Genomic DNA, 12,601 nt, shown 5'->3' on the forward strand with positions numbered 1-12,601 from the left:
CGGCCAACAGGAAGCAGGAAGTCAATAATTGTTGTTAATTGGAGGTAATTAGGCGAGTAGAGTTTATAATGAGATAATAAAATATGCTAATGATCCACCATCATATTAACTCATAATACTGACAGAGGAGAGGAGAGGTGAAGTGAGGAGAGGAGAGGTACAATGAGGCCTTGCAACAAGCTCACAAAAACATGAATCATATTAATGTGACAACAACAACCACCACACCAAAACAAGATAACAGTAAACATGACGTCCCCCAAGAATGATGCAGCGCCCCCCATTGGGCCAAATGAGATATCGCATGTGGCTAACAAATGTCTGTTAATTACTATAGCTCCCGCCTTGGGCAAATCAGTGACATTCTTTAAATGCTGAATCTCTATGGCAGGACACATAGTTCACCCAAGTTTTGTCCAAATCGGCCCAGTGCTGATATCGAGTGTGACTAACGTACGAACAAACAGACCTCACCATGATTTCATTCATTAACAAAGGGTAATTTCTTAATTCACATTGTACATGAAAATAAGGTGTAGCCTGCCCCCCCTCTCTCTCCTTCTTTCGCTTCACCTCATCCCTCTCCCTCTCCCTGTTCACCTCTACCCATAACCTTTTCCCCCTTCCCTCTCCATCTCCCTGTTCACCTCTACCCCTAACCTTTTCCCCCTGCCCTCTCCCTCTCCCTGTTCACCTCTACCCCTAACCTTTTCCCCCTTCCCTCTCCCTCTCCCTGTTCACCTCTACCCCTAACCTTTTCCCCCTTCCCTTCCCTCTCCCTCTCCCTGTTCACCTCTACCCCTAACCTTTTCCCCTTCCCTCTCCCTCTCCCTGTTCACCTCTACCCCTAACCTTTTCCCCCTTCCCTCTCCCTCTCCCTGTTCACCTCTATCCCTAACCTTTTCCCCCTTCCCTCTCCCTCTCTCTCTCCACCTTTTTCCAGCTCAGTGCTGCTTCTTGCAACCTCCATTGTCCAGGCTATGCAGAACAGCCATGCAGCACAGCCAGCAGAACAGCTGCAGAACAGCCATGCAGAACAGCCATGCAGAACAGCCATGCAGAACAGCCATGCAGAACAGCTACGCAGAACAGCCATGCAGAACAGCTACGCAGAACAGCCATGCAGAACAGCCATGCAGAACAGCCATGCAGAACAGCATGGCCTGGACAATGTTGACATAAGAGATTGACATCAGATGAGAAACTTGACACATGGTAAGATAGAGCTGCCAGCTGCTAGCAATCAAGTCTATTTTGAAGTAAGGGATACAGCGACTCCCAGGGCCAAAGCAGTAACCAGTCCTGCCCCTACAGCACCACACTACCCCTACAGTCACCACACTACCCCTACAGCACCACACTACCCATACAGCCACCACACTACCCCTACAGCACCACACTACCCCTACAGCACCACACTACCCCTACAGCACCACACTACCCCTACAGCACCACACTACCCCTACAGCACCACACTACCCCTACAGTCTCCACACTACCCCTACAGAACCACACTACCCCTACATTCACCACACTACCCCTACAGTCACCACACTACCACTACATTCACCATACTACCCCTACATTCACCACACTACCCCTACAGCACCACACTACCCTTACAGCACCACACTACCCCTACAGCACCACACTACCCCTACAGCACCACACTACCCCTACAGCACCACACTACCCCTACAACCCCCATACAGCACCACTACCTCTACAGTCCCCACACTACCCCTACAACCCCCACACTACCTCTACAGTCCCCACACTACCCCTACAGCCCCCCCCTATACTACACTCCCCTACAGTCCCCACACTACCCCAACCCCCAACCCCCACCCACACTACCTCTACAGTCCCCACACTACCCCCCCACTACAGCCCCCACACTACCCCTACAGCACCACACTACCCCCATACAGCACCACACTACCCCTACAACCCCATACAATCCCCATACTACCTCTACAGTCCCCACACTACCCCTACAACCCCCACTACACTACCTCTACAGTCCCCACACTACCGCTACAACCCCCACACTACCTCTACAGTCCCCACACTACCCTACAGTCCCCACACTACCCCCCCTACAACCCCCATACTACCTCTACAGTCCCCACACTACCCCTACAACCCCCACACTACCTCTACAGTCCCCACACTACCCCTACAACCCCCATACTACCTCTACAGTCCCCACACTACCCCTACAGCACCCACTACCCCTACAGCACCACACTACCCCTACAACCCCCATACTACCTCTACAGTCCCCACACTACCCCTCCCCACAACCCCCACACTACCTCTACAGTCCCCACACTACCCCCCACACTACTACAACCCCCACACTACCTCTACAGTCCCCACACTACCCCTACAACCCCCACACTACCTCTACAGTCCCCACACTACCCCCACAACCCCCATACTACCTCTACAGTCCCCACACTACCCCTACCCCCCACAACCCCCCCCTACACTACCTCTACAGTCCCCACACTACCCCTACAGCCCCCACACTACCTCTACAGTCCCCACACTACCCCTACAGCACCACACTACCTCTACAGTCCCCACACTACCCCTACAACCCCCATACTACCTCTACAGTCCCCACACTACCCCTACAACCCCCACACTACCTCTACAGTCCCCACACTACCGCTACAACCCCCACACTACCTCTACAGTCCCCACATTACCCCTACAGCACCACACTACCTCTACAGTCCCCACACTACCCCTACAACCCCCATACTACCTCTACAGTCCCCACACTACCCCTACAACCCCCATACTACCTCTACAGTCCCCACCCCACACTACCCCTACAACCCCCCCCCATACTACCTCTACAGTCCCCACACTACCCCTACAACACCACACTACCTCTACAGTCCCCACACTACCCCTACAGCACCACATTACCCCTAGAGTCCCCACATTACCCCTACAACTGGTGTTATAGAATAACAGAGAGCAAGGAGAGGGCAGTTCAAATACAACTGGTGTTACAGAATAACAGAGAATGAACAGTTGTGACGGTAGGTCTTTTTCTGTAGCAAAGTTTGCTCAAAACAAATCTTATATTTTATAGTCATCTTGTCCTTGATAAAGCAGCAGGGATATGTTCACCCTATTTCACCCAGCGTGTAATGAAAGAAAATAGAATCAGAATTGGTAATGCTGTGACTGTGATGTGCTCCTGGAAAATCTATAGAATCAATTGAAATGAACATAAGGTAGCCTATAGGTATTGACATGTTGGTGAGAGGTGTGTGTGTGTCTTCGATGTAGGTCAATAAAGACTGAAACCTGAATGACAACCTGGCTGATGAAATCTTTTCACAGTTGGGAAGTAAAAGTCAGTTCATATCATATTTAGGAACAGTAAACTGCTGTTTTGTTTATTTACAGACAAATCGTAGTATTGCTTATGAAAAAAAGTCCTCATCAATATTCAAGAGGTCAGATACTGATGCAAGCTTTTTTTTCACCTTGACCAGGGGAGGCCTAATTGCATTCAAACCGTTCCCTAGCACTGGAGCCAGCTGGAGGGTAGCACTGCTAGCTGGTGGTGGATGAGGAGGAAGGGAGGAGGAAGAGGATGAGGAAGGGGAGGAGGAGCAGCAGGAGGAGGAGGATGAGGAGGATGAGGAAGGGGAGGAGGAGCAGCAGGAGGAGGATGAGGAGGAAGAGGATGAGGAGGGGGAGGAGGAGCAGCAGGAGGAGGATTAGGAGGAAGGGAGGAGGAAGAGGATGAGGAAGCGTTACCTGAGCATTGACAGATACGTCCTATTCATTAGGGTATGCAACAGAAATGTGGGTTTCTTATTGATCAAGTCCAGTTAGTCCTTTATGTTTTCTTCCATTTGGTGCCTAATAAATATATGACCCTGGAGTTTTTGTCTGTTTGTGGTACTTCTCATGTAGTAGGCAATACGGCACACATACACAGAGACAGAGGTGGGTAAACCACAGCCATCTGGGTTGACTCTTATCCCAATTACTGCTGAGGACTGTGTGGCCTGTTGCAGTCATGCGTCATATGACAGGAACCAGGCCTGACCTCATACAACCCTTATCCCCTGACCACTGACATCATCACAGGCCCAACCCTGGGGTCGCAGAGAGGAGACTAATGAGTGACAGATGAAGAGTTGCAGCCTGTGACACAACTGAGAGACCACTAGGAGACCTGGGACTAGATCAGATTCAATCATTTCCGCGCTAGCCAACACCCGCATGTATAGCTGTGGTTTTGGCGGTGTCGGAGGTGGAACTGTCAAATCCTCAAGCGGCTCCCGGTGTTATACCTATTGTGGACACTGCCATTGGCTGCACTGAGATGCGTTAGTAGAAATACTGCGCAGCCATGTTACAAGTTCAAAAACTGGCATGTGTGATGTAATCTACACCTCGATAAGACTGATGTAATGATTTTCTATTTTCTACATAGCCAACACTTTATCATTCTGAACTTCAAAAGAGGTTGGAGAAAGTGTGGCTTCGTGACATTGACCACAAGAGCAGGTGCTCCCCAACTGGACGTCTCAAATGTTGTTTTGGAAACACCCCCCAAAACAAAATGTGGGTGTCGGCTAGTGCAAGTTAACGCTTGATCTGATTGAAACTAGATCTTGACCTTTCTAAGGAACTAAATACTGAAAAATTATGAAAATGAATGACCAACAGTGCCAAATAATGTTTTAAGAATACCAGGGCAAATCTTCAAAAGCGCCTGTGTTTGTCAAATGTTCAAATGGGAGTACATCTCAAGTACTCAATAACAATACTCTCTAAATATGTTTAATTGTTATGTTTTTACTGTATCTATCCTATATGTAGAATATGAGTAAATCCTTTGGTCTATATTCGGTGTGTATATTTTGTCTATTGGTTTCAAAACCTTTTTTTCTGAAAAGTTTTATGGGAGGGAATTTAGACCATTCCTCCGTACATAATCTTTCCAGATCCTTGATATCCTTCGTCTGCCCTTATGGACTGGCCTGTCCAAATCAAACCACATGTTGTCAATGGAGTTCAAGTTCAGAGACTGAGATGGCCACTGCAGAATGTAAATGTTGTGGTAAATTAACTATTTGTTTGTGGATTTTGATGCGTGCTTGAGGTTATTGTCTTGCTAGAATATCCACTTATCAAGCTTCAGCCTCTTTGCAGAAGCACATGTCCATGTACTGAGTAAAGTTCATGATGCTGTTGACCTTAACAAGGGCCCCAGGACCAGTGGAAGCAAAATAACCCCATAACATCAAAGATCCACAACCATATTTTACAGTAGGTATGAGCATTTAGTGAGCATTTCTCCTTTGCCAAGATAATCCATCCACAGGTGTGGCATATCAAGAAGCTGATTAAACAGCATGATCATTACACCGGTGCACCTAATATAAAAGGCCACTCTAAAATGTGCAGTTTCGTCACAAAACACAATGCCACAGATGACTCAAGTTTTGAGGGAGCTTGCAATTGGCATGCTGACTGCAGGAATGTCCACCTAAGCTGTTGTCAGAGAATTTAAATAATTTCTCCACCATAAGCTGTTTTAGAGAATTTAGCAGTACGTCCAACCAGCCTCACAACCAAAAACCCCCTGTATGGCATCGTGTGGGTGAGCGGTTTGCTGAGGTCAGTGTTGTGAACAGAGTGCCCCATGGTGGTGGTGGAGTTATGGTATGGGCAAGCATAAGCTATGGACAACGAACACAATTGCATTTTATCGATGGCAATTTGAATGCACAGAGATACCGTGGCGAGATCCTGAGGCACATTGTTGTGCCAATAATCCGCCACCATCAACTCGTGTTTCAGCCCGATGTCTTAATGGTCTGTACACAATTCCTGGAAGCTGAAAATGCCCAATTTCTTCCATGGCCTGCATACTCACCAGAGATGTCACTCATTATACACGTTAAGGATGCTCTGGATCCACGTGTACGACACCGTGTTCCAGTTCTCGCCAATATCCAGCAATTTAGCACAGCCGTTGAAGAGGAGTGGGACAACATTCCACAGGCCACAATCAACCGCCTGATCAACTCTATGCGAAGACGATGTTGTTGCGCTGCTTGAGACAAATAGTAGTCACATCAGACACTGACTGGTTTTCTGATCCACGCCCCTACCTTTTTTTTTTAAAGGTATCTGTCATCAACAGATGCATATCTGTATTCCCAGTCCTGTGAAATCCATAGATTAGGGCCTAATTCATTTATTTACATTGACTGATTTCCTTATGTGAACTGTAACAGTAAAATCTTTGAAATTGTTGCATGTTGCGTTTATATTTTTGTTCAGAACATATTAAAGAGATCAGGCCTTTCGGAAGCCCAGATAATTTATTTATAAATCAACGCAGTGACTCGCTCCTGCAAATTCATGCTCTACAACATCGGTAGAGTACAACCTTTTCTCACACAGGAAGTGGCGCAGGTCCTAATCGAGGCACTTGTCATCTCCCATCTCGACTACTCCGACTCCCTATTAGCTGGGCTCCCCGCTTGGGCCATCAAACCCCTGAAACTTATCCAGAACGCTGCAGCCCGCCTGGTGTTCAACCTTCCTATGTTCTCCCATGTCATCCCGCTCCTCCGCACACTCCACGTCTAAGCATCATCTTCAAGACCCTGGTGCTTGCCTATGGAGCAGCATGGGAAACTGTGCTATGCTCTCACAGCGCCCCCTTGTGCAAAGATCTAGCCAGTGCGCACTGGCCAGGTACTTAGTTTGACATGTATTACATTTGAACGTATGTCAGGAGAAACTATTAGAAGATTTAAAGGTTTCAACTATAATCTTCTCTAAACCAACACACTCTGATGCTGGTGGAGTCATGTACTGTAACGTGTACGCTGGGAGTCGGGAAACAAGTACAGGGAGTGCAACTTTTATAATGAATAGAACATTGTACAAAACAATAAACATGAAAAGCATACAGCCATGAAACAGAAACAGAAAGAGTCAATAACACCTGAGGAAAGAACCAAGGGGAGTGACAGGTATAGAGGAGGTAATCAGGAAGGTGATGGAGTCCAGGTGTGCATACCGATGGTGGCAGGTGTGCGTAATAATGAGTAAACAGGCGACAATGAGCACCAGAGAGGGGGAGCGGGTAGGAAGCGTGACAGGTCAACATAGAGATGGGAAAGTATCTTCGCTATGATGGCTTCTATGACATCATAATGAACGCCATCTTCATTTAACTGTCTTCACTTCTTATATTTCTTTGAGTCTATTGACAGTTCATAAACAAACTGAAATTGTGCATACCACCACCTGGAGTTTGTCATCTCAACAGGAATAAAGCCAGGGATTTACTGCCATAATTCTGTTGAATTAATTGTCTGATCCATCCTGGTGACCTGGATGGAATTCTGTGATCCCTCCTTAACCCATTGCAAGTCCCACCAAGTTGACTACTTTAACATTGAGGAAGCCCAAATGGTGCTGCCCATGCTAAAAGAAGCTTTGCGGCAAGTGCGTCCTCTATCCATCTCTATCTCTACGTGCCAGGTTCACACCTGCTGTATGAGTGAGTTGTCACTGACAGAAAACTCTGACTCATTGACCTGTATGGAGAGGTCACCTCAAACAGGTTCCAAAGACTCAATAACCTCCACCATAATGAGGGGGACGGGGAAACGAGAGATAGAGAGGGGGGGGGGGCTCTCCAGAGCATCATGTGGACTACTATAATGAGAAAGAGAGGGAGAGAAAAAGAGAGCGAGAGAGAGAGCGATGGTCTGAGGATAGTGTTAAGAGCCCCTTGTGGATCCAACAGTGTGCGAGTTGACCTAGGTGTCACAGGAAGACACCTGGTATCCTTATAAAGTGACAGGGATGATGACAGATCTCCAGTGGTTTGTGAGAAGAAGCCCCTCTCTCTCAAAGTGTCTTGAAGCTACAGTAGTGTGTGAAGTACCTCTCTCTCCCAGATAGGGTTTTGGGGCCGTGTGTTCACTACAATAGACTTCAGCTCCCAGCGGTTCCTCTTGCTAGAGGAAGACTTCCAAGGACCACTTCTGCTGCTGTACATTCTAAAAGGTCAGGTTTAAAACTCATCCATTGACTGCATGTTTGTTTGATTGACTGGGTTTGAATTTGGGTCATCTGCGAACCACAAGACTGTGTTAGCCCACCGGGATAAAGCCTACGCATTCGCTTGGGGAGCCAACACAAGTCTTCAAGGCTAGGTTAATGTAATTTTCTCATGCTATTCTCCCTGTTTCTCCAGTGAGGAGACCTGACCAGACCCAGACGCAGGGATGTGTGGTTCAGTGTGGTGTCTGCTGCTTCTGTTGCTCTGTCCTGGTACTGATGAGATGGTGCTGGAGGACAAAGCCTTAGCCAGCCAGTCAGGGTAACACCACAGGCTACTCTCAATGCTTACCTATCTTATCTATCTTATCTTATCTCAATGCGTATTTATCTTCTATTATCTTATCTCAATGCTTACCTATGTTATCTATCTTATCTTATCTCAATGCTTATTTATCTTATATTATCATATCTCAATGCTTACCTATCTTATCAGGGTAGCCTAGTGGTTAGAGTGGTGGACTTGTAACCGGAAGGTTGCAAGTTCAAACCCCTGAGCTGACAAGGTATAAATCTATGTTCTGCCCCTGAACAGGCAGTTAACCCACTGTTCCTAGGCTGTGATTGAAAATAAGAATTTGTTCTTAACTGACTTGCCTAGTTAAATAAAGGTTAAAAAAATCTCAATGCTTATATTATCTATCTTATCTCAATGATTATCTTATCTTAACTATCTTATCTAGTTAGTTACCTTGCTAAATTGAAATGACTGAATAATAATCCAGGTTTTTTTCCTGTAACATTCTAACTGGCAGATTCTTTGCAGCATCAGTGTTTGGGTCATTTCAATACAGTCAGTCCAGGGTGTAAATTGAAATTCCAATTTAATAATTGAAATATCCTGATTGAAAAATATTCTGTTTTAAAATCTCCAAAATGGACTCAAGTAATTATTAACATGCACATCATAAGGAGAATTAACACTGTGGCCCCTCATCACGCCTTATTCCTCCCAGGTGGCGTACATATGAGCTGCAGAGAGGACAGAATGGCATCAACAGCTTCAAAAGGCATTCAGACGGAACGTTCACCAATGACTACACCCACTACCTAGATAAGATCAAGGCTAAAGACTTCATACAGTGGCTGGCCAGCACCAAACGAGAGAAGTAAGGGCACTGACATTTTGTTAGTAGCACACCACAGATAGACATTCCAGTCAGAATCAGAGTATCGTAAAGCAGGCTAGCTGTTGATGATGCGACTGACCTTTCACACTTTTCAAACCACTCTGTCGAGCAGAACAATGCCAAGCTGCACTGCACTGATCTGTTTACACATCCACCATAGTTGTTGGAACATTATGGACGTGTTCTAGGTAGGACAATGAAGATAATTTATATCTGAGCCATCACAATACGTTTCAGGTAGGTAGTCCTTGCAATAGTATGGACAGGATATTAAAAAGAGGAGAGGCAACTGTTATATGTGTTGTATTGGTCGGTGTCCACCACTGTGCAGAGGCGACAGATTCAGCTTGAACAACCTGGGTCTCCCCAACACAGAAGGTACCAAAGTAATTTAGTCATATTAAACCCTTTCATCTCTGCACAAGCTCAACACCAATGTTTTCACATTTTTACCCTGGTTTGAATTAGATTAAAAGTCTTGCTCCGATTTGAAAATACCAGTGTGAACAGAACAATGTTCACTCCAGGGTTAAGATAAATGTTGTTTGAATATATATATACAGTTGAAGTCGGAAGTTTACATTCACCTTAGCAAAATACATTTAAACTCAGTTTTTCACAATTCCTGACATTTAATCCTCGTAAAAATTCCCTGTTTTAGGGTTAGTTAGGATCACCACTTTATTTTAAGAATGTGAAATGTCAGAATAATAGTGGAGAGAATTATTTATTTCAGCTTGTATTTCTTTCATCACATTCCCAGTGGGTCAGAAGTATACAAACACTCAATTAGTATTTGGTAGCATTGCCTTTAAATTGTTTAACTTGGGTCAAACATTTCGGTTAGCCTTCCACAAGCTTCTGCCCACATATTTTCTATAGGCTTGAGGTTAGGGATTTATGATGGCCACTCCAATACCTTGACATTGTTGTCCTTAAGCCATTTTGCCACAACTTTGGGTGTATGCTTGGGGTCATTGTCCATTTGGAAGACCCATTTGCGACCAAGCTTTAACTTCCTGACTGATGTGTTGAGATGTTGCTTCAATATATCCTCATAACTTTCCTCCTCATGATGCCATCTATTTTGTGAAGTGCACCAGTCCATCCTGCAGAAAAGCACCCCCACAACATGATGCTGCCACCCCCGGGCTTCACGGTTGGGATGGTGTTCTTCGGCTTGCAAGCCTCCCCCATTCTCCTCCAAACATAACGATGTTCATTATGGCCAAACAATTCTATTTTTGTTTCATCAGACCAGAGGACATTTCTCCAAAAAGTACGATCTTTGTCCCATGTCCAGTTGCAAACTGTATACTGTTTTTTTTATGGCCGTTTTGGAGCAGTGGCTTCTTCCTTGCTGAGCGGCCTTCAGGTTATGTCGATATAGGACTCGTTTTACTGTGGATATAGATACTTTTGTACCTGTTTCCTCCAGCATCTTCACAAGGTTCTTTGCTGTTGTTCTGGGATTGATTTGCACTTTTCGTACCAAAGTACTCTTATCTCTAGGAGACAGAACGCGTCTCCTTCCTGAGCGGTATGATGGCTGCGTGGTCACATGGTTTTTATACCTCCGTACTATTGTTTACAGATGAACAGATGAACAGATGAACGCGGTACCTTCAGGCGTTTGGAAATTGCTCCCAAGAATGAACCAGACTTGTGGAGGTCTACATTTTTTTCTGAGGTCTTGGCTGATTTCTTTTGATTTTCCAATTATGTCAAGCAAAGAGGCACTGAGTTTGAAGGTAGGCCTTGAAATACATCCACATGGACACCTCCAATTGAATCAAATAATGTCAATTAGCCTTTCAGAAGCTTCTAAAGCCATGACATCATTTTCTGGAATTTTCCAAGCTGTTTAAAGGCACAGTCAACTTAGTGTATGTAAACTTCTGACCCACTGGAATTGTGATACAGTAAATTATAAGTGAAATAATCTGTCTAAACAATTGTTTGAAAAACTACTTGTGTCGTGCATGAAGTAGATGTCCCAACCAACTTGCCAAAACGATAGTTTGTTAACAAGAAATTTGTGGAGTGGTTGAAAAACGAGTTTTAATAACTCCAACATAAGTGTATGTAAACTTCCGACTTCAACTGTATGTGACAATTCGTGATCTTAGAATTAGAAGGTTCTATCTGCAAAAAGATAACAATAAAGTTCCGATCCCTGATTGGTTAGAATGATGCAAGAACATTTTTTTAGAGTACTTTATAGGTAGAGAACATGATATAGAACAAAGTCAATAACTCTGTTGCAGATTAGACCTTATATTCTCGAATTGTGTATAATTACTTGTTAATGTTGTCTTTTGTTTGTCAAAATTATTGCAAAAGATCTACATTAGTTTTCTGTCGTTTTTTCAGTTGAGTTTTTGGTTATTACATTGTAATTGAAAGAGGTGTTTCCATGTTGACCTGTAGATGCAAGGAGCTTCCCCTCGACCTAGAAGGGGTGTGAGAAGACCCAGACACCACCAGAAGTGCCACAAGGACGTTTCCTAGCTACATCATATACAGCAGTGGAGGCTGTTGAGTGGAGAACGGCTCATAATAATGGCCGGAACAGAGCAAATGGAATGGAATCAAAGACCTGGAAACCATGGAAACCATGTGTTTGATACCATTCCACTAATTCCGCTCCAGTCATTACCACAAGCCCGTCCTCGCCAATTAAGGTGCCACCAACCTCCTGTGATGGACAGTATCATAAAACAGGACCTTCTACCAACTAAAAATAAAAAATAAGACAGTTTCCTGTCTTTGGTTTATGTTGTGGTAAATTACACAGAATCCTGGACATTATTTCTGAATTGTATTGTAGGCTGTGCACTCTGTGCAAACAGGCTGCTCTGATTTTCTACAGCAAGGAGTTGATCACCTGAAATATGAACATGAAAATAATGACAGAAATGGAGTTTGGAATGCCACAGAACGTAAATCTCAGGTCTGACAACTTACGGTAACTCTTTAAAAGCCATGTTACCATTTTGGTTTTCAAACAGTAATGGCCCAGTGCTAATCTAATGGCCCAGTGCTAAAGTAATGCCCCAGTGCTAATCTAATGTCCCAGTGCTATTCTAATGTTCCAGTGCTATTCTAATGTCCCAGTGCTATTCTAATGTCCCAGTGCTATTCTAATGTCCCAGTGCTAATCTAATGTCCCAGTGCTATTCTAATGTTCCAGTGCTATTCTAATGTCCCAGTGCTATTCTAATGTCCCAGTGCTATTCTAATGTCCCAGTGCTATTCTAATGTCCCAGTGCTAATCTAATGTCCCAGTGCTATTCTAATGTTCCAGTGCTATTCTAATGTCCCAGTGCTATTCTAAT

General features: G+C 44.8%; 1 protein-coding gene across 1 annotated transcript; it reads left to right on the forward strand.

The window, feature by feature from the left end:
- The first annotated feature begins 1,196 nt into the window (after positions 1–1,196).
- Positions 1,197–3,047, forward strand: LOC121839695 (extensin-2-like). Its single transcript, XM_042299940.1, has one exon. The coding sequence runs from the start codon at positions 1,197–1,199 to the stop codon at positions 3,045–3,047; it is 1,851 nt and encodes a 616-aa protein (XP_042155874.1).
- Positions 3,048–12,601: the final 9,554 nt, after the last annotated feature.

The sequence above is a fragment of the Oncorhynchus tshawytscha genome, linkage group LG16 (genome assembly GCF_018296145.1).
Source record: "Oncorhynchus tshawytscha isolate Ot180627B linkage group LG16, Otsh_v2.0, whole genome shotgun sequence".
In the NCBI taxonomy this organism is placed as follows: Eukaryota; Metazoa; Chordata; class Actinopteri; order Salmoniformes; family Salmonidae; genus Oncorhynchus; species Oncorhynchus tshawytscha.